Here is a 23,078-nt window from a genome sequence, read left to right on the forward strand (position 1 = left end):
AAAGCTAGAGATTTTCGCATCGCATTGCTCTGAAGGACGCCGACTACATTGATTTGATGTGGCATTTCTCTGGCTATCTATCTATATCTAGAGTGCGAGTATTTCGTCTACTACAAATGTATGTATGTGTTTTATGCTTCTTATTTTTTGTGCTTTGTGGCTGCTCGCATTATCTGGCTCATCGATGTTTTCTTGAAGTTCACATCTTTATTTTTGGCAGTCAGGAATTTTCTATTCTAATATCGTTGGGCTAGATCATCAATCATTAGCCCGTAGGATCTAGGTTTGAGGTTGCCCGAGTCAACCGTGATCCAGATGGATGTTTATCGATCCTCATTTCCATTGATTGCTGTCGATCGATCCCCTCGAACAGCTGTTCAGTCACTGTTCGTAAAGTGATCGCCGATCAGAAGGAAAACTAGCGCCGCCTGATCTCTTTTTCCACCCACATCAGTGCCAGATCGAATTGGCATTGAGGTGACCAAAAACCAAAACCAGAACAAAAAGCGAAAAATGATCACCGAGAAAAACAAATAAAGATCCCCCCATCCATACACATGTGTGCGTCTAGAAATGATATGTGAAATAAGTAAAAAGAAAGCTCGGCGCGAAGAAAGAGCGAGGGATTCTGGCGGAGAAGAATTGCCTCCCTGCTGAAAAGTTGTCATTGAAATGAATTTTACTATTCGACTTGAGTCATGGGAGAAATACGAGAGAGCTCACGCAATCGCCGGAGAAGAAGCTTTTCGCTCTCTCTATTCCGATTCCGCAACGATCCTGATTGCATCATATGCTCACACATATGCCCCCCATACCATCCCCGTCCCCCAAAGAAATGCCCACTTGCTAGAGAAGAGGAACCAGAGCAGCCAAGTGCTAGACCGAAAAAGGGAGCAAGAAAAACCGAAACAGAAACAGCGCCACGCACACCGATCGTCGAATCGAAAAGCTTTCGGGGTCTTACGGGATCCATGGGTATCAAGTTGCCCCGTATAAAAGGCAAGTTTACCGGTTGCACGGTTCAGAACGGCTTTCGAGCGCGTAAGTGCAACACCTTTGATGTGCGATCTCTGATTTTTGGATATTACCACCCAGCAGTAGCAGTAGCAGCAGCAGCAGCGGCGGCATCAGCAACAATTTTGACCTTTTTGTCAAAAAAAGCATAAACCTAAAATAATTATTACTAAATATATATATCTATACAACGAGATATATCGAGAAATGCAAGAAAAGTGTATGTGTGTGTGCGATAATCGTGATCCTGGCAAAAGGATCTATGAAAACTATGTGACAATGAGAACAGTGACCCGGATTACTTACCTCGGATTATCGAATCGAAATGGATTACAATTACCGATCTTACCTTAGGAACTACTTCAGTTACTTAATCTAACCTATAGGTGCAAATTGCCGATCAGAAGATAGTTTCGTGAGGAGCATGCAACTCTGTCATCAGCTTCTTGTGTAACAGATCCCAGAGAAATACCACACGAAAAGTTCTGAAAGTGAAGTAACAACTGAATTATTCAATTTAATTAACTTTGGATAATGAATATGAATCCTTCTAAAAAACTAACTAGTATTTGGTCAAAGATTATCTTATAATGATTAAAAAATGTCCTTCATCATATCATATGTCGGTTACTTAAAAATTTCGAAACATATAGATTAGTCAAATGTCAGAAAGAGACAGCCAGCTGTTACTTCATCAAAAGTGAAAATTTGTTTTTCCTTGTGTTTTCGAAATGCTGTAATAGCAATTTCGAATTACTGGCCAAATGATTTCATACACAAATACCTGTGTGGCTGAGACATATGCGTGGCATGCTATTAAATAGAAAATAGAATTAGAATGTTCGAATTCGTAGTCGACTCATATACATGGGCAAAAATATTTCGAATATGTTTTAAAAATAACCAAAGACATTAGAAAGAGATCGCCAATACATATACGTTATGTATATGTATGTTTGCCATGCGGTAGCATGAGACGAAAAGCTCTCGAATCAACCAAATACATATATTGGACAAGAATATGTATGTGTGTTTAGTTTCGAAATAATTTCGAGAATTTTAAAAATAACGCATTCGTTGAAAGTTCGCGTCGAATCGAATCAGATTGTCGATAGTCGATTTCGTGTGGATTGTCGAAAATCGTAGTGCTTCCGAGGTAAACTGAAAGGAATCATTGCGATCTCGTAAATCGGTCGTATTAGAACACGCTACCTTATCGAGATAGCAGTTTAATTAATCCGAATTCACGTTCCGAAATCTGGAACGGTGAAAGAACTTTTCTGGGTAGAGTGAGTGAGTTTTTGGTGACAATTTTACCCTAAAGAAAAAAAAAAAATATACATATTTAGTAGAAAACACATAAAACGGTTCAATACCCGGTTCAACACCCGGTTCAATTATTTCCACGAAAAAAGTAAACGCAAATACCCCAATAATTTTATTGAAAATCAACGTTACGTAACAAATATCAACGCCCAGAAAATTCGTGCATATATGTAGCAAACTGCCCACATATATACGTGATATATATGTACGAATCCGTATCCGATCCGTGATCTATATTTAGGCGACAACCCACACAATTCACTTGTTGTCTGTTTATAACAAAAACAACAACACAAGCACCGACAAGGCCTAATTAACTTTGAGGTGTGAGATTGAATCGAAGCATTTGAATAGCCACACATACATAAATATCCGGTTACGCTAACGGGAATTTCGAAAACGCGAAACGGGAAAAATGCTCATATTTGGAAATCGAAATAAAATTTCGAAATCTCAAGCACACACACACACGTACAACGGTTATTGTGTCTGCTATTGCTGCTGCTGTCAAAATAGGTCAAAAGCATAAAAACCAAAATATCAGACTTCGAAAAAAGAATCCAAACTTCAAAAATAATTCGAACCATATAATAATTCTAATTTTGTTTTGTGTATCTTTACAGGGAAGTTTTGGGCTCACGACGCGATTAACTAAGAAATTTTGAAAAGTCCCAATAATATTATTTCACGAGTTTTTAAGTTTCTAAACGAAATTTAATCAAGATGCCGAAGCCAATCCCAAATCAGGAGGATGAGGATCCCACCCCCTACTTGTTCGTGTCTTTGGAGCAGAGGCGTATCGATCAATCGAAACCCTATGACTCCAAGAAGTCGTGCTGGATTCCCGACGAGAAGGAGGGTTATCTCCTTGGTGAGATCAAGGCCACCAAGGGCGATATCGTCTCCGTCGGTCTGCAGGGTGGAGAGGTAATAACATCGTCTACGAGCAGTTATCTTCAAAGAGCAATTCATCAAAACTTGAAAAATCGGCTATTGGAGTAACTTTCTTAAGGGTGTTTCTAAAAAGGCCGTATCTTGTTATCCCGTGTTAAATTCTTTTTGGTACTAAAAAAAGGGTTTTTCAATGGCTAACAAGGAGCGGGGATTTGGAAACCGCCCGCAAAACTTCAATAACCTTTTATGTAGCAAAAAAAAACGAAAAGAAACTATAGATTTCACCCACATATACGATTAGGTACGAGATTTAAAATCCGAGAAGGTGGAAAAAGTGAATCCACCAAAATTCGAAAAAATCGAAGATATGGCCGACATGACCGTGCTTAATACCCCTTGTGTGTTGCACAATCTGCGTCAGCGTTACTATGCTAAGCTCATCTACGTAAGTGTTGTACTGCCAGAAACTCACTAATATATGGGTATCTCTTCTTCTCTCTCTCAACCTCAAAAAACCGAACTGCTAACCCAAACGTCTAACCAACAAAAATTGTACAAAAACTAAACATAACAATTCGAACTGAATCCGACGAATCGAACGAATCGAACGACAAACGAAAATGAACACAGACACGAGACTTAAAGAAAGATCTGCTCCAGCAAGTGAACCCTCCGAAATACGAAAAAGCCGAGGATATGTCCAACTTGACATACCTTAACGATGCCTCTGTGCTCCATAACTTGAGACAGAGATACTACAACAAGCTGATCTACGTAAGTAATTGCCAAAGCAAGGGTGGCACACAAATATGCGTTCTATGTTTTTACCCAGCCGCTTACCCACACTCACACTTGGAAAAGAACAAAACCAGAAACATCTCCAAATTATTCAAAATTTAATTAGAGCTCTACTGCAACTAGTCTCTAATCAAAGCCTCAAAATATCTAATGCATTCGAGTAGACTGCTAACCTTATCATTTGCTCCCTTTTCGAAATTACCAGACTCATGAGAATCACTCAAAAAAGCCCTACAAAAATCCTAACCCCAGCTAAATCCTCATCTCCTGTGACGTATGCACTAATCAAGCTTCTATTAAAATCGAATCTTGGCCGTCCAGTCGGATGAACCGTACAACTGGAAAATAAACGGTTCTATACACAGCACCACACACACTACACAATCAAAGCCACAAGAATTGGTTATCAACACACAAAGAAAGCCGAGCTGAAAGCCCCCCAAAAACAGATCATCAATCAATCACATTACCCCAATCCAAACAGAAAAATACTTTAAACAAGTATCCTGCAAAACATCGTAGTTAGTTTTTTTTACTTATAACAAAAACCGAACACCAAAAAACTGGTAGACCAAAAGACAACCGAAACTGTTACTAAAAGTTGTATGTTTAAGAAAAACCTATTCCTAACACTTCCTCTGTCTATGGAGGGATGACGAGCTCTCCGAAAAAAAAACCATGAAAGTTTAACAACAAAAGACTTATGGAGACGCTCCGAATCCAACTATTCCAAACAAATAACTTTCCAAAAAAACAAGCTAACAAAGATGAATGAACGAAGAAATCTTCACCGTATTAACCAGCAAAATTCTTTCCAATCTTCCCTGGCGAAAAACAGACCTACTCCGGTCTTTTCTGCGTTGCCATCAATCCTTACAAGCGCTACCCCGTGTATACCAACCGTTGCGCTAAGATGTACCGTGGCAAGCGCCGTAATGAGGTGCCACCCCATATTTTCGCCATCTCTGACGGTGCCTACGTCGACATGTTGACCAACCACGTGAATCAATCTATGTTGATCACCGGTGAGTCTGGTGCCGGAAAGACTGAGAACACCAAGAAGGTCATTGCGTACTTCGCCACCGTTGGTGCCTCCAAGAAGACCGAGGAGTCCGCCAAGTCCAAGGGCTCCCTGGAAGATCAGGTTGTGCAGACTAACCCTGTGCTTGAAGCTTTCGGTAACGCCAAGACCGTGCGTAACGATAACTCTTCTCGTTTCGTAAGTACTTTGGATAGATGAAGAATTTTGAACAGATGAATAAAATACGTTTTCCTCTAAAACAGGGTAAATTCATCCGTATCCACTTCGGCCCCACTGGTAAACTGGCTGGTGCTGATATTGAGACCTGTAAGTTTTCACTTGGAGCCCTATCACTATGGAATTCTAACTCTATACTCTTATCCTTACAGATCTGCTGGAGAAGGCCCGTGTCATCTCCCAGCAGTCCCTGGAGCGTTCCTACCACATCTTCTACCAGATCATGTCTGGCTCCGTTGCCGGTGTTAAAGGTATACAATCGCCCCACTCACTCATTCAGACATCCCTCATCCGGAGAATCATCGAACTTTTCAGTTCTTCTTAAATCTCTTCTAGTTGTTGCTTAGGTTCAACACACACACACGAACACTAAACACAACACACACCCACACACATACCAATACGAAATTGATACCATAGATTAATCAATGTACTTTCTATATACACACTATCTGTCTAGACACTTGTCTGTTGACCGATAACATCTACGATTACCACATTGTCTCCCAGGGCAAGGTCACTGTAGCCAGTATCGATGATGCTGAGGAGTTCTCCCTCACCGATGTAATTGCCCCCTCCTTATATGATTATCTAAATTTCGTTTTTATATTGTTGATTGACACTTAGATACTTATTACTTATTTGGCTAAACTACTACTATCGAAATATCGTAATCTATTTTAGAGCAACACTTTAGCTAGTTGGTTAACTATTTTATTGCGTACCGCTATCGTATCGTAAATGGATTAGACCACCCCTTATCCGCTTAGCTGTAGCCCCGAATACTATGCCAAGAAACATCCCGAGGATCGGAAAATTGGAGTCCATAGTAGAAGGCTTTCACTTAGATACCCTGCCCCACCCTACCCACACCCACAAAAGGTCCTAACACATTTCATATCCAACTAAACCCTCGAAATTCTTCAATAATATCATTATTGAAAATATTTTTGTTTCTACCTCTTCCACATACCTTCCACACAACCACATCTTTCATAACTGTCGTACAATGTTGTTCGCATATATATCGTATATATATCTATAAAGAATACTGCCTGCTCTCGAACAACATATACGACTATCGCATTGTCTCGCAAGGCAAAACCACCATACCAAGCGTTAACGATGGCGAGGAATGGGTCGCCGTGGATGTAAGGCCATACAGAACATGGTTACTTGTCTGCACTACCGTACTACCCTCGAAAACATAACCCCCCAACCACTCATAACTCCTAACTTCCTTTTGTGTTGTGCCCTCAATGTTGTCCAGTCTGTACATATATATGTACGTTTCTCCATGTCCTGATCTTATTCAAAATTCATAATGCCTACCAAGCTGCCCAAGCCTAATATAACTCTAAAGCTAACTTAAAACCTAATCAACTTAAACAGAATATTTTAGTAGGTAGGCAGGGTGTAGGACCTTAACCTCACACAACAACACACATCCGTTTACTTCTGCGTTAAATGCTATATCATCGAGTCTCTTTGTTCGCGTTAATTAGAGATGGTATTTCTGGGCCAGCATATTGGCGATTATCCTGGCATTTGCCAGGGCAAAACGCGGATACCCGGTGTCAACGATGGGGAAGAATTTGAGTTAACTGACGTAAGTTGTGGTGCAGGTCCAGTGTTTCCCAACCAAACCCAACTCCAACTCGGAACTTTTGTAAAAAGATATCTTCTCTATCAGTGTTACGTATTACTTTTTTTTCTCTCTTTATAAACTTTATAAACACCACTGATGATGTTTGACAATGAACCGAGCACGATCTTATCGATCTTTCGCTCTATGTAGTGACGGCTATGATATCTGTGTACATATGGTTAACTTTCAAATGTTATTCCGGAATTATCTTGAGTTACTGCGCTCTCTATCTCTTTCTCCGTATTCTTTTTACTATCCCACGTAGTCTTGTACCACAATCCAAAAAAATTCCGCTTGTACCATACACAAAAGCCACCAAATCCCTCAGCTGGGAGCAGGAATGATGATCTCTGTTGACCTTACACCGAATTTATACAGTTGATTTATTTCCGATTTCTCACTTGACACCGGGTTGGTATTCGAAGGCCATTGAGAGATGAAAGCCTGCTCCTGGCTGGGAAAGAATGCACAAGGATAATGACCAAATCAAAGACACACAGACACTCCAAAACCAAAAACACGCACACACCAAAAAGCATAAAGCACATATGCATTACATATGTGATACCCTAGGCTTAGAGCATAAGTTCTGTTCTTCTTGCTAAACCATAGAAAAACCTCTTTTCCGACTATGTGTATGTAGACATGTGCTTCCTCTCCGATAACATTTACGACTACTATAACGTATCCCAGGGTAAAGTAACTGTACCCAACATGGATGACGGTGAGGAGTTCCAGCTTGCAGATGTAAGTGGTCGCCAAACCAAACACTCGCACACAAGAAAACCTTTACACCTCACCCACACGCACACACACACACACGCAGACATATAGACACTTTCCGCAAATTTATGCATCCGATATCGGTAATGTCTGAACGACTGGGAACCCCCGAACCGATGAGCTATACCAACCACACCAAACCCGAACAGATATATTTTGTGTGTTTTGTGATTATCCAATCTTTCTGTTTTTTTTCTAAATTGTTACCCAAGTTTCGGTTCAGAAAACGGACCTTATAGAGAGTAAGAATGATGGAATGGCGAATGTCGCAACCCCTGCCCGAAAAAAGCATCCTAGGTATCGGTCTCTAAGCCGATGCTCTGTCACTTTCTTTATCTGTACCTGTACCTAATACGAATGCCCCGACGAGAACGATTGGAATGAAAATGCATCATGTTATCCATAAGAAATTCATAGTTATAGATTCAACAAAGTGTGTGTGAATATTCCCTGATTTGTACCTGGCAAGGACATTATGTACAAATTCAATTTGAATCCTTTATGTCTATGATAACTTTTGTGTATTACGGCCACAGACTGACCCGAGAGCCGTCTTTACCGAACCGGTTAAAAATGAAGCACGTAAACCTCATAAACCTAAAAAACATTGTTTTTCCGAAAGAAAATTCCTACTTGTCTTGTTAGTGTTTAAGCAACCCGGCAAATCACGCGTTTCCCAATGATTCCGGAATACTTAAGCCACCGCCCTGGTAAACCTAGCTATAGAGAAAAACCTCCGTAGGACTACTAACCATAATGCTGCTCGAAAAAACTTTTGGTAACTTGTAGTGAGACCGTTTAAGCATGTTGTGCATGATTTACTAGAAGTAAGCTACACTCAACCACAGAAAAAATGCTCAAAAACAAACCCAAAAAAGTAACGCCAATTAAAGCCAATTAACCGAAAGAAAAAAAGGAAAATCCCATACTAAAGTACCACTTTTCTTTCCTTTCCCCCAACCAAAACCTTTCGACCCACAGCAAGCCTTCGACATCTTGGGCTTCACCAAGCAGGAGAAGGAGGATGTGTACAGGATCACCGCCGCTGTCATGCACATGGGTGGCATGAAGTTCAAGCAACGTGGTCGCGAGGAGCAGGCTGAGCAGGACGGCGAGGAGGAGGGTGGCCGTGTGTCGAAGCTGTTCGGTTGCGATACCGCCGAGCTGTACAAGAACTTGCTGAAGCCCCGCATCAAGGTCGGCAACGAGTTCGTCACCCAGGGCCGTAACGTCCAGCAGGTCACCAACTCGATCGGTGCCCTCTGCAAGGGTGTGTTCGATCGTCTGTTCAAGTGGCTGGTGAAGAAGTGTAACGAGACTCTGGATACCCAGCAGAAGCGTCAGCACTTCATTGGTGTACTGGATATTGCTGGTTTTGAGATCTTCGACGTGAGTATCGGACGGATCGGGGGACTTGGCATGACTATGAATCTCTCATTGCTGATCGCCTTGTGGGATCTTAGTCGGCCGTAGCTGGTGATGACCTAGCCCAAATCAACTTGATGATTGAGGTAGAATCATCCCCAGCTGACCTGCTAACACGTCTTTTAACAGTTTAGCTAGGGACTCAGAACCACTCGGGGGAACTACATAGGTGCAACCTGTCTTCGCACTTAAACCACACAAAGTTACACTGTAGCACTATCCGTAGTTACCTTATATGAACCCCATTTTATCGTGTAAATATTCTTGAATAACTCCAATGTAGTACAACGGCTTCGAGCAATTGTGTATTAACTTCACCAATGAGAAACTGCAGCAGTTCTTTAACCATATCATGTTCGTCATGGAGCAAGAGGAGTACAAGAAGGAGGGTATTAACTGGGACTTTATCGATTTCGGTATGGACTTGCTGGCCTGTATCGATCTGATTGAAAAGGTGCTTATTAGATTCAAATCAATCCATGTTTATCTCTTTTCGTGTGTACTTTATTTTGTGTGTTCTTGAGAAACGCACCCAAGTATTTCCTGTTTGTTATGTCATGTTATAGCACTTTCAATCGATATTTTAGATATGAATCTTGAATCTGCGGATGGGTTTCCGCCAGAGTGAACTCAGGTAAACAGTAAATTGTAAAATGAGTGTTCTGAATGTGAGGGAATCTTGTCGGCATGGCCCCATCCTAGCACTGGTTTTTTATATGTTGAATATATGTACTCATCCCATCAATCCACGCCATTTCCCCCAAAATATGATATCTAGTACAACGGTTTCGAGCAACTGTGTATTAACTTCACCAACGAGAAGTTGCAACAATTCTTCAACCATCACATGTTCGTTTTGGAGCAAGAAGAATACAAGAGGGAAGGCATTGACTGGGCCTTCATCGATTTCGGTATGGACTTGTTGGCCTGTATCGATCTGATTGAAAAGGTTCGTCTCCTCGCAACCAACCCTCCAAGCCAAAAATTATTCGCTCTCGCTCGTTCTACTATCTTCATACATATGAATAAGTTTAGCTATAAAGTTTTTGGCACCCTCAATGGCAAATCATCTAGAACTGATGATCCCAGAAAGGCTCCGCCTCTATATATATATATTTATTATTTCAGTCATGCGGAGAAGTGCGCCCATAAGCGTTTTCTAGCTCCATATATGTTATAAGCACCCACCCACATCCTTGTCATTTCTATACAGAATGCAGAACCCCCAGAAAGAGTTCGAGGGAAAAACAGAAAGTAACTAACCCAACGAAAATCGAACATTGAAAACAACATCCAAATTAACACCGCTTTATTATTACGTTACATATTGTTCCGTTCCACAATTTAGTACAACGGTTTCGAACAATTGTGCATCAATTTCACTAACGAAAAACTGCAACAATTCTTCAATCATCACATGTTCGTTTTGGAACAAGAAGAATACCAACGCGAGGGCATCGAATGGACCTTCATTGATTTCGGCATGGATCTGCAATTGTGTATTGATCTGATCGAAAAGGTACAGACACGGCCATAACTATCTATCCAGAGCAGATAGCCCAAGCTGACCATTAAACCATAATACACAATTGCGATTAAAGTGCACCCCGAAGAATGATCTAATCAGTAATGCAATCTAATCGATATTAATTTCCATTAACTTAGTTGTAAGATCGCCTAAAGCTAAACAAGCACCAACAGTTAATGCATTTGCAACTTTACGACTCACCACTAAAAAAGTAAGGGGTAAGTTCTATGTACTAATGTGTTCTGTAAGTCGTATTAGTCGAGCGTTATGCCGCTTATAAGTATTACGAACTACCTTAGTTTAATTGCGTGCTTTTACTAGAACAAAAATTTCAGAAGCCCCTCGTAATCGACGACAAAAGACTAATGACACGAATTTATCTCGATCTCTAGCCCATGGGTATCTTGTCCATCCTGGAGGAAGAGTCTATGTTCCCCAAGGCCACCGATCAGACCTTCTCGGAGAAGCTGACCAACACCCATTTGGGCAAGTCGGCTCCATTCCAGAAGCCCAAGCCTCCAAAGCCCGGCCAGCAGGCTGCCCACTTCGCCATTGGCCATTATGCCGGTTGTGTGTCGTACAACATCACCGGTTGGTTGGAGAAGAACAAGGATCCCCTGAACGACACCGTTGTCGACCAGTTCAAGAAGTCGCAGAACAAGCTGCTGATCGAGATCTTCGCCGATCACGCCGGCCAGTCGGGTGGCGGTGAGCAGGCCAAGGGAGGTCGTGGCAAGAAGGGCGGTGGCTTCGCTACCGTCTCGTCGGCCTACAAGGAGCAGTTGAACAGCTTGATGACCACCCTGCGTTCGACCCAGCCTCACTTCGTCCGTTGCATCATTCCCAACGAGATGAAGCAGCCTGGTGTGGTTGATGCCCACTTGGTCATGCACCAGCTGACCTGTAACGGTGTGCTTGAAGGTATCCGTATTTGCCGTAAGGGCTTCCCCAACAGGATGGTGTACCCCGACTTCAAGATGCGGTAAGTATGCGGGGTTGCGGGGTGACTTAGGTCTCTAAACTTTAAACTTTAAACTTAGTTAATACACTAGCACATAGACTTAGAAACGAGTTCAGTTCAAGTCCAGCACTTTTGGTATCTTGCACATACACCAGTTGACTAGCACTAGTTACTAGGAGTAAGCCATTACTTATCGATCGATTATTAACTTGTCAATTGTAATACTCAACTATAGTTACATGATTCTGGCACCTGCCATCATGGCGGCCGAAAAGGTGGCCAAGAATGCTGCCGGAAAGTGCTTGGAAGCCGTCGGACTGGATCCCGATATGTACCGCATTGGTCACACCAAGGCACGCACGCATAAGAGTTTTACTTTTTAAATCCAAATCCACCTTTCGTATGCTAGCGAATTTCCTTACTCCAATTGTATGACTAGTGTATCTTTCAATCGAATCCCCAATTGTTGAACCTCGTTGTATGTACCATATATGTACCATGTACCATATGTACCAGAATGTATCAGAAATCAATTCCAGTTCCAGTGCTGTGTTAGGTGTATCTCCGTCTTAAGTCTCACTGTGTGTATCACGATTTGTTCTGAGTATGGAATCAAAATCAAAAACGAAAACGAACTCTACATCCCGACAGGTACCAGATCCTGAACCCCCGTGGCATTAAGGACCTCGATTGTCCCAAGAAAGCCTCCAAGGTTCTGATCGAGTCCACCGAGCTGAACGAGGACCTTTACCGTCTGGGTCACACCAAGGCATGAAAAGATCTTGATTTACCTAAGCTTAATCTGGCAAAACAACTTCAAAATTGTGTAAAAGCAAACACTTATGAGTGGATGGCTCAACAGTATTCAGTATTTTTATGTAGTCAATAATATTCGAAACGGTGCTCGAGAAACCCTCAACGAGAGAGCTACCAAACACGATACTTTACACAACTTACACACTTGAAAAAAAGAAAAACTATGTTGGCAAGTCACAACTGTACCGAGTGGGTACGATGGTATAAATATTTCCATATTGCAGCTATCAAATCCTGAACCCAGCTGGCATTGTTGGCGTCGATGATCCCAAAAAGTGTGGATCCCTCATTTTGGAATCCACCTCATTGGATCCCGATATGTACCGCATTGGACACACCAAGGCATTTAAGCGTTCCGATCCGTTTAGAAGTTTCATGCATTTTGAACTTATTTCTTTCTTTCTGCTCCACCCCTCAACTAGTAGTTTTTGAAATATATCCCTTTCACACTCGACGAATACCACACAGCTCGTATTCGAATCCAATCAACTTGTCTCAAAACCAAACAATTGAACTTCACTCGTATCCCAAATGCCAGTCAGAGGCAATACGAGCCCAAAAGCATCCACAAAGAAATACAAAATACAGATTACAATACAGAATCCGAAAGATTTCAGGCGCCCTTTAGGTAAACAGCAACATAACCCTACTAAGGGCGCTCAGTTCAAATTCAGCACTTCTTTCCTTATTCCCGGAAATGATATGATGTGAAATCCCACTCCAACATGCACACACACACACACACATGTAGACACGAACACCGAACACTCGTAAAAATCCCAAGCATGGGTTCGAAAGTATTTTCGTAGAAGTTCCTTTTTGAAGAGTTTATCGTTAAGAGTTAAGATCAACTGTAACTGACACTAGACCTTAAGCTAGAGATACTAAACCATAATTAGATACTTGAAATACTGTAGTATCATTTAATGTTGATTATCATCATATATATGTAAACATATAGCTACCAAATCCTGAACCCCAAGGGCATTAAGGGCCTCGACTGTCCCAAGAAATGCACGAAAATTCTGATCGAGTCCACCGAACTGAACGATGATCAGTACCGTTTGGGTAACACAAAGGCACGCACAACCAATCACTTATTCTTGATTGCACACTCCGAAATACTTCAAAAACTCCTTTTGTCTATGGCTCCGAAACTGATGTCCAGACTCATATTTACACTTTGCACCAAGAAAACAGAAAACACACATGGAGTCGGACCTTGTCGAGATGCAAACTAAGCAAAAAGCTTAGAGTCTCGAACCGGGAACACTCTGTTCGCATGTCCTTTTTCTCTATCTCTATATCTCTTTAAGTTGGCCTGTGATTAGAAGGACATACCTACATACATTATCCAAAATCCAAGCCCCGAAACCAAAACCTTTACAAAAAGGCAAACATAATCCCACCCACCCAAAATCCCCTTAATTGGTGTACACACTCCGTATTAGTAGTAACGTACCTAGACGTAACCGTACTACTCCCTAGTCAGTAGTTAATTAACCTAACCCCCACCAAAAACCAATACAAATTTAGTTAGTACGTATGCAATCTTATACTAACCGAACCGTTTGAAACAAATTAATACAATACCTTCAAACTACAAAACCCCCATACAGCTACAAGATCATGTGCCCCAAGCAATTGCAGGGCGTTGAGAAAGACAAAAAGGCCACTGAAATAATCATTAAGTTTATCGATTTGCCCGAAGATCAGTACCGTTTGGGTAACACAAAGGTATATGACCGACAATATATCTATTCACAAAACTAAATCATCTGCACTTCTTCTGCTTGAATCTGGACAATGTTTCCGACTGCCTAACTTCATTCAAAAACTGGAGAACTTATTAAGTTGTCTCGTTTTGATTGAGGGTTTTTGCCAGTCCGTGGATATTATCAAGACCTCACACGCCTCTTTTTTACACAACATCTTCTGCACACTTCCGAAGATATATTTTCTGGAACTGCTTTTCCTAAACCAATCGTAACAACCTTTGCAGCTGCTAGTACACAGCTCTTGTCAACTATTGGGTTAGGGATCGTTTGATCTGGAGGGTTTATCTTCCCTATCTTAGTCTCATCTTAGTGTTATCATCTGCCTGCACTTTAACCCCATTTGCATCCCTTTACTAAAACTATACATGTTATTGTTCTTGACCTGTGATTTGATGTACCTTTCTGTGTTTTCGTTTGTACCATCCATCCTCTATCTATCCCAGTTCAACCTGTCCAAAAGTGTTTTTGAAGAAGCGCTTAAGCAAAGCAAAAAAAGAAAAAGAATGAACCTATACCGTCTGAATGAGTTTCCCCCAGAAGCTCCCAGAACAGTGTTGGTTCCGCTTAGTGCACGCATTCTTTAGGAGATGGCACCAACAGAAATCTAACCTATATTCTCTCTTTCCCACCCAAACCACCCCAAACCCACTTCCAACCCTCAACAAAAAACAGGTGTTCTTCCGCGCCGGTGTCCTGGGTCAGATGGAGGAGTTCCGTGATGAGCGTCTGGGCAAGATCATGTCCTGGATGCAGGCCTGGGCTCGTGGTTACCTGTCCCGCAAGGGCTTCAAGAAGCTCCAGGAGCAGCGCGTCGCCCTCAAGGTTGTCCAGCGCAACCTGCGCAAGTACCTGCAGCTCCGTACCTGGCCCTGGTACAAACTGTGGCAGAAGGTCAAGCCCCTCCTCAACGTCAGCCGTATCGAGGATGAGATTGCCGTGAGTATAGAGAAGATAGAAAGATGGAGACTGTGGCGGACTTTTGGTTTTGGTTCGACGATGGTGAACTTGGACAGGACCAGTTGCTGGTGACAATCATCTGAGGTAGCCCTGGGGTGTCTATTCCCTTAGTCATTGTCTGGGGTAATTGGATGAGCTGAGGCAGCTGCACAGCCAACTCAATCCTATTTTAATCAATGGTCATAAACATTGTTGCGATGCGAAATTCCTGCGCTTAATTAAGCACACATCTTAATACCTGCATCATCTGCATACCCAACTATTTTATTCGAACAACTTGAGAGCCACCCACCCACTGGCAGCTGTTCGAACGTATCGATACGATCTGATTCCAATCGCCGGGGGCAGCCAAAAATAGATGCTGTCATAATCTCCTCGCACTTTCGATCAGGCCAAATGTGGCCTCTGTTTTCGCTGGAATCCAACGGCTCTTCACCTCTCACATTCTTACATATAGTTTGCAAAAATTATGACTTGTTCTATTCTTGGCCCTGCCACATAGCTGGGGATTTTTTGTTTAAGAGCCACAATTAGTTTGCCAATTAGCTTGCTAATTAAATAATAAAAAATGCCCCAAGATGCCCACGTAAAGTTCCGATCCCCGATGAGTAATTTAACATGTATACAACCAATACGCACAATGCGATGTGTATACAGGGGAATCTATATATAAGCACTTAAGATGGTACACCTGCTGGTACCGCCGCACAAGTGCGACTTGATAGGCCCCATACCAGAGCAGTATAGCCCCATACCATATAGCAATGGCAGCAATTTGTGAATTATGATGGCTACCTCCTAACCAAGGCGATTACACACATGCCAAGTGGCATGGCAGCAGCTGCCATATATCGCTGCTCTGCTCTGCTCTGCTCAGTTCTGCTCGCATCGGGGCGTTTTGGCTAATTTTATAGCCAAAGTGGCCCAGTGCATTTGCAGCAGCCATTCCAGTTGTATTTGACCAGTCGCCGTCGCGGTAACAGGTACCACACACAAAAATCGAACCCCCAACGAAGAACCAATCGAACTGAGCACAAGATCATAAGATCACCATAGCTCAACGAATTAAAAGGGGGTTAATAGGAGTTAATAAAAGTTATTAGACCCTTTAGAAGGAGGCTTAAGAGTTAGCGAAAGTGATTTAGCAACATGGCCGATGAGAAGAAAGCCAAGAAAACGAAGAAATCCACCGAATCAACCACACCCAGTGCCGCTGAGGAAGCAGCTCCAGCTGAGGCTGCTCCACCAGCAGCAGCGGATGCTCCGCCAGAGGCTGCTCCTCAGCCCGAATCAGCCCCTGTTGAACCAGCACCAAAAGCCCAGCCAGCAGCTGAGGAAATCAGCTCCTTTACTAACCCATCGAATGCCTCTAATGACTTGCAGCGTCTGGAGGAGAAGGCCAAGAAGGCTGAGGAACTGCATGCCGCTGAAGTGAAGGTGCGCAAGGAGCTGGAGGCCCTCAACGCCAAGCTGTTGGCCGAGAAGACCGCTCTGCTCGACTCGCTGTCCGGCGAGAAGGGTGCCCTGCAGGACTACCAGGAGCGCAACGCCAAGTTGACCGCCCAGAAGAACGACCTCGAGAACCAGCTGCGCGTAAGTATAGCCCATTAATACACCCACTTATGCGATGTGGTGCCACGAAAGCGGAAAAGGCAACGAAATTGATCGGAGGCAATCGAGCATGAAACTTGCTCTCGGCTATTTCTGGCCATTTGCGCTTTTTGGGCTAAATTTAGGAGTGACCAATCAGCTACTTACCCATTACCCAAAATTCCAATCAAATAGGATATCCAAGAGCGCCTGACTCAGGAGGAGGATGCCCGCAACCAGCTGTTCCAGCAGAAGAAGAAGGCCGACCAGGAGATCTCTGGCCTGAAGAAGGACATCGAGGATCTGGAACTGAACGTCCAGAAGGCCGAGCAGGACAAGGCCACCAAGGATCACCAGATCCGCAACTTGAACGACGAGATCGCCCACCAGGATGAGCTCATCAACAAGCTGAACAAGGAGAAGAAGATGCAGGGCGAGACCAACCAGAAGACCGGTGAGGAGCTGCAGGCCGCCGAGGACAAGATCAACCACTTGAACAAGGTTAAGGCCAAGCTCGAGCAGACCCTCGATGAGCTGGAGGATTCGCTGGAGCGCGAGAAGAAGGTGCGCGGCGATGTTGAGAAGTCCAAGCGCAAGGTTGAGGGTGACCTCAAGCTGACCCAGGAGGCCGTTGCCGATCTGGAGCGCAACAAGAAGGAGCTCGAGCAGACCATCCAGCGCAAGGACAAGGAGCTGTCCTCCATCACCGCCAAGCTCGAGGACGAGCAGGTCGTTGTGCTGAAGCACCAGCGCCAGATCAAGGAGCTGCAGGCCCGCATCGAGGAGCTCGAGGAGGAGGTCGAGGCTGAGCGCCAGGCCCGCGCCAAGGCTGAGAAGCAGCGCGCCGATCTGGCCCGCGAGCTCGAGGAATTGGGCGAGCGTCTGGAGGAGGCTGGCGGTGCCACCTCTGCCCAGATCGAGCTCAACAAGAAGCGCGAGGCTGAGCTGAGCAAGCTGCGTCGCGATCTTGAGGAGGCCAACATCCAGCACGAGTCCACCCTGGCTAACCTGCGCAAGAAGCACAACGATGCCGTCGCCGAGATGGCCGAGCAGGTTGACCAGCTCAACAAGCTGAAGGCTAAGTAAGTACCGTTTGCAATTACTAGACATCTAGCTAGCTTTTTCAGGTGCGCCAACGCTATCGCGACAGAGAGAAGATGAAGAAACCAGGAGTTATTTAGACTTGGTTATCGAACCCACGCAGCTAATAGAAATTTGCTCTCTTTTCTCTTACCCACTTTTGCGCTAATCCAGGGCCGAGCACGATCGCCAGACTTGCCACAACGAGCTGAATCAGACTCGTACCGCCTGCGATCAGCTGGGTCGCGATAAGGTAATATGTCGCGACAAGTGGCGCCCGAGCAGGGACGCCGAGCGATCCACACATATACAGAATTACACTGAACACGCATGTTCCAACCAAATAAAGCAAACACACAACTACGTATTAAACTACGTCTGTGTGTTACCCAAAACTCTCTGTCTAATCGAAATGAAGGGTTTCTCGAAAAAAAAGGTTCAACGCAAGGATAGCAAGTCGCTCTCGCTTCTCGCCTATGTTTCTGCCTCTGTCTCTGTCTATCCCCCACAAAACATAAACTAACCCGTGCAATACGAACCTCTCTGTGTCTCTATCTATCTGTCTAAACCAGGGCTGAGAAGGAGAAGAACGAGTACTACGGCCAGTTGAACGATCTGCGCGCCGGTGTCGACCACATTACCAACGAGAAGGTATTGAAACTTGATCTTTACTATGCGTTAAATGCTCTCAACGCGATGCTGTAAATTAAAATGCTGAAATTTCTAGTTTTGCCACGTCTCTACATCTGTGTATAGTATCAACGTAGTTGCAATGCAACCACACCGAAAAATCCCAAAGAAAATATGTAAAAACTAAAACGACCCACCCACTTGAGTAATCTCCAAGCTTGATCTACTAACTCCCCAATGCCTTGTACAGCACTTGACACGACCAAAATGCCACCACACTCACAAACCTCCGATGGAGAAATAACCCCAAATCAATCCGAAACTAATGCAAATCTAAATCCAAAAATACAGGCTGCCCAGGAGAAGATCGCCAAGCAGCTGCAGCACACCCTCAACGAGGTGCAGTCGAAACTGGATGAGACCAACAGGACTCTGAACGACTTCGATGCCAGCAAGAAGAAGCTGTCCATCGAGAACTCCGACCTGCTCCGCCAGCTGGAGGAGGCCGAGTCCCAGGTGTCCCAGCTGTCCAAGATCAAGATCTCCCTGACCACCCAGTTGGAGGATACCAAGCGTCTGGCCGACGAGGAGTCGCGCGAGCGTGCCACCCTTTTGGGCAAGTTCCGCAACCTGGAGCACGACCTGGACAATCTGCGCGAGCAGGTTGAGGAGGAGGCCGAGGGCAAGGCCGATCTGCAGCGCCAGCTGAGCAAGGCCAACGCTGAGGCCCAGGTCTGGCGTAGCAAGTACGAGTCCGATGGCGTCGCCCGCTCCGAGGAGCTGGAGGAGGCCAAGAGGAAGCTGCAGGCCCGTTTGGCCGAGGCTGAGGAGACCATCGAGTCCCTCAACCAGAAGTGCATCGGCCTGGAGAAGACCAAGCAGCGCCTGTCCACCGAAGTGGAGGATCTGCAGCTGGAGGTCGACCGTGCCAACGCCATTGCCAATGCTGCCGAGAAGAAGCAGAAGGCCTTCGACAAGATCATCGGCGAGTGGAAGCTCAAGGTCGACGATCTGGCCGCCGAGCTGGATGCCTCCCAGAAGGAGTGCCGCAACTACTCCACCGAGCTGTTCCGTCTTAAGGGCGCCTACGAGGAGGGCCAGGAGCAGCTGGAGGCTGTGCGTCGTGAGAACAAGAACCTGGCCGATGAGGTCAAGGATCTGCTCGACCAGATCGGTGAGGGTGGCCGCAACATCCATGAGATCGAGAAGGCACGCAAGCGCCTCGAGGCCGAGAAGGACGAGCTCCAGGCCGCCCTCGAGGAGGCTGAGGCTGCTCTCGAGCAGGAGGAGAACAAGGTGCTGCGCGCCCAGCTGGAGCTGTCCCAGGTCCGCCAGGAGATCGATCGCCGCATCCAGGAGAAGGAGGAGGAGTTCGAGAACACCCGCAAGAACCACCAGCGCGCCCTCGACTCCATGCAGGCTTCCCTCGAAGCCGAGGCCAAGGGCAAGGCTGAGGCCCTGCGCATGAAGAAGAAGCTGGAGGCTGACATCAACGAGCTTGAGATTGCTCTGGATCACGCCAACAAGGTGGGTTTGAATGCGATAGTACCTCATATTTTTTTATTTTTTTTTTTATTTTTTTTTTTTATTTAATTGTTTTTAACTATTTTCTTGTTTTTTTAGGCTAACGCCGAGGCCCAGAAGAACATCAAGCGTTACCAGCAGCAGCTGAAGGACATCCAGACTGCCCTCGAGGAGGAGCAGCGCGCCCGCGACGATGCCCGCGAACAGCTGGGCATCTCCGAGCGTCGTGCCAACGCCCTCCAGAACGAACTGGAGGAGTCTCGCACTCTGCTGGAGCAGGCCGATCGCGGCCGTCGCCAGGCCGAGCAGGAGCTGGCCGATGCCCACGAGCAGCTGAACGAGGTGTCCGCCCAGAACGCCTCCATCTCCGCTGCCAAGAGGAAGCTGGAGTCCGAGCTGCAGACCCTGCACTCCGACTTGGACGAACTCCTGAACGAGGCCAAGAACTCCGAGGAGAAGGCCAAGAAGGCCATGGTCGATGCCGCCCGTTTGGCCGATGAGCTCCGCGCCGAGCAGGATCATGCCCAGACCCAGGAGAAATTGAGGAAGGCCCTCGAGCAGCAGATCAAGGAGCTGCAGGTCCGTCTCGACGAGGCCGAGGCCAACGCCCTCAAGGGTGGCAAGAAGGCCATCCAGAAGCTCGAGCAGCGCGTCCGCGAGCTCGAGAACGAGCTGGACGGTGAGCAGAGGAGGCACGCCGATGCCCAGAAGAACCTGCGCAAGTCCGAGCGTCGCGTCAAGGAGCTGAGCTTCCAGTCCGAGGAGGACCGCAAGAACCACGAGCGCATGCAGGATCTGGTCGACAAGCTGCAACAGAAGATCAAGACATACAAGAGGCAGATCGAGGAGGCCGAGGAAATCGCCGCCCTCAACTTGGCCAAATTCCGCAAGGCTCAGCAGGAGCTGGAGGAGGCCGAGGAGCGTGCCGATCTGGCTGAGCAGGCCATCAGCAAATTCCGCGCCAAGGGACGTGCCGGTTCTGTCGGTCGTGGTGCCAGCCCAGCGGTAAGTTTTGATTAGAGCATCCCATCATCATCACACCCTACCTCTCTAGACCTTATGAGACCCTACCATCCTCCTCTCAGAGAAAAAAGAAAATATATCATTTGAATTTCTCTCAATCGAACACCAACTGAGCCTCCATTTTGCCGCAATCACTACGTTCTCTTCAGATCAGTTTTTGAATAATCCGTATATTCTTCCCTTTCATATTGCGCGCGTATGCTCTCTGCTTCTTCTCACGAAAACAGATCTAAATCTGAGGCAGCACCACCAAGTGAAAAACAATCTATATAGCGATCCAATTATGGTTCATTTACGATAATGAGAGAACAAAAACCATGCAAAGAGAATTATAGCTTATAAGAATTATTATAAAATAAATACTAATAACAATAATATAGTTGCATCATACGACATTCGCTAGCAGAAAAAAAATGTAAAAATTAGAAGCCACCCAAATCCGAAATCAATGGATCAATTCATCGAATACCAACCAAGAATGCGTTCATTTTGACAGAAAACCAAACGAAAAGCAAAAAAAAAAATTACAAGTAAACAAGCAAGCAACCAACAGCAGCATCAGGCTAAATCAATCGAATTGCTTTCTCTACAACCATTTACAAAAAAAAAAATCAATACTATTCTTCCACTATATTATTATAAACTGTATTTGTACATGTGTACTGCAGCCGACAGCGTCAAAGGGCCGCAAGAGCGCGCTGCTGGAGCAGTAGAAACTTTTCTGAAACATTTGTAAGTGGACGTGTTCGTGCACGTCTTGACCCGTTCTTGTTGTGTCGGAACTCTTCCCACCCACTCCCTCACACCCACACAGTCAGTCAGCCAGTCAGTCAACCGCAGCTCATCTCGTTGTCTCGCTCACTCGTTCGTTGTCGTTGCTCAAACTCCAACTCATTCGTTACGTTTTGTCGTCTCGCTGTCGTACTCGTCAAGCGCTCTCGCTCCTCTCTCATCCGACACTCGACTCCCCAGCAAGACATACTCTCTCTCGAAGAGCATCTACGTTAGCTCACTTCGTACCTGGTTACCGTTATAGTTCACCCCTGCACTCGCTGGCACTACGAAACGTGCGTAGAGAGTGCTGGGCCTTCTCGTTATCGTTCTATCCCAGTGCAGTCGATCCAACTGGGCGACTCGTCCCATTCCCCGGCATGTTTGAATATCGTAATTCTTCTGAAGCTAATCCTTATATAATTTTATTTATCTCTCTATTCTACAGCCCCGTGCGACGTCCGTTAGGCCACAATTCGACGGATTGGCCTTCCCACCAAGATTCGACCTTGCTCCTGAAAACGAATTCTAAATGCCATTTCATTTTTTAATTTATTTTAAATGATATTTCATAATGATTATGTTTATGATTTTAATTTAATTTCTTAATTTAAAAACAAAATAATAAAACTATAACAAAATATATATCGAAAACGACGGGAGGCAAACCACCAACACCAACGCCAAATGCACTTAGGCAAAAAATGAAACCAAATAACAACGATCGATCACCGCATCGATTAGTATACATACATACATAAGTGAACAGGATCAGGCTTTTGTGTAAGCGCGACATTTGCCACGGGGACACTGCTGGCTGGACCTGTATTTGTATTTGTATTTATATATTTTTATACAACTTTCGAAATGCATTCAACCAACTAACTATGAAAGAACCAAATCGATTCTCAATCGAACAGCCTGAGAAAGATCGATCGCGAAATGAGAGAGCCCCTTCAAAGTGAAGGCCCCGCGGCGGTGTCCGCCGGTAAATGTCGCCCGCTGTTCGAATTTTTTGCTCTATATGTATTCTCAATTACCTTTGTCATACAGACCAGACAAGACTTACGGACGACACAAGCTATATGCACTGCGCTTATGTTTATGTTAATTTTGACTCTATCAAGCAATGATAAAGAGATAAGATCATCACTCTACACTAAATGAAAAGTATACAAAAAAGGAACAAAATAAATGTAAATCAATTTAACAAATGTGTTTTATTCTCGCTGATGAAATATCTAAGAATTTCTAATCACCAGCAAAAGCTGGGG

At 44.8% G+C, this 23,078-nt stretch overlaps 1 protein-coding gene across 32 annotated transcripts; it reads left to right on the forward strand.

Annotated features, from left to right (window-relative positions):
• Window positions 1-1,022: 1,022 nt before the first annotated feature.
• Window positions 1,023-23,018, forward strand: Mhc (myosin heavy chain). 32 transcript variants are annotated; one of them, XM_017158561.3, is made up of 19 exons: window positions 2,213-2,307; window positions 2,964-3,267; window positions 3,865-4,008; window positions 4,871-5,251; window positions 5,317-5,380; window positions 5,443-5,541; window positions 7,582-7,685; window positions 8,703-9,110; window positions 9,925-10,095; window positions 11,067-11,656; window positions 12,676-12,793; window positions 14,902-15,165; window positions 16,570-16,779; window positions 16,972-17,858; window positions 18,031-18,109; window positions 18,838-20,013; window positions 20,110-21,015; window positions 21,702-21,765; window positions 22,253-23,018. In XM_017158561.3, the coding sequence occupies exons 2-18, from the start codon at window positions 3,064-3,066 to the stop codon at window positions 21,744-21,746; spliced, it is 5,850 nt and encodes a 1,949-aa protein (XP_017014050.1). In that variant the 5' UTR covers window positions 2,213-2,307; window positions 2,964-3,063; the 3' UTR covers window positions 21,747-21,765; window positions 22,253-23,018. The 32 variants fall into 32 exon arrangements, with proteins under 32 accessions (XP_070074695.1, XP_070074755.1, XP_070074760.1 ...); XM_017158560.3 differs by lacking the exons at window positions 7,582-7,685; window positions 12,676-12,793; window positions 18,031-18,109 and adding exons at window positions 5,751-5,854; window positions 14,071-14,188; window positions 18,429-18,507 and having other exon boundaries at window positions 2,217-2,307; XM_017158559.3 differs by lacking the exons at window positions 7,582-7,685; window positions 12,676-12,793; window positions 18,031-18,109 and adding exons at window positions 5,751-5,854; window positions 13,413-13,530; window positions 18,429-18,507 and having other exon boundaries at window positions 2,218-2,307.
• Window positions 23,019-23,078: the final 60 nt, after the last annotated feature.

Source organism: Drosophila takahashii, chromosome 2L (assembly GCF_030179915.1).
Source record: "Drosophila takahashii strain IR98-3 E-12201 chromosome 2L, DtakHiC1v2, whole genome shotgun sequence".
Lineage (NCBI taxonomy): Eukaryota > Metazoa > Arthropoda > Insecta > Diptera > Drosophilidae > Drosophila > Drosophila takahashii.

Excerpts from the sequence above, each read along its gene's own strand:
- Mhc (XM_070218594.1), top strand. The coding sequence starts at position 3,064 with ATGCCGAAGCCAATCCCAAATCAGGAGGATGAGGATCCCACCCCCTAC. Across the intron at positions 3,268-3,864 it reads TCGGTCTGCAGGGTGGAGAG|ACACGAGACTTAAAGAAAGA; the intron begins GTAATAACATCG and ends AAATGAACACAG. Across the intron at positions 21,016-22,252 it reads GTCGTGGTGCCAGCCCAGCG|CCCCGTGCGACGTCCGTTAG; the intron begins GTAAGTTTTGAT and ends TCTATTCTACAG.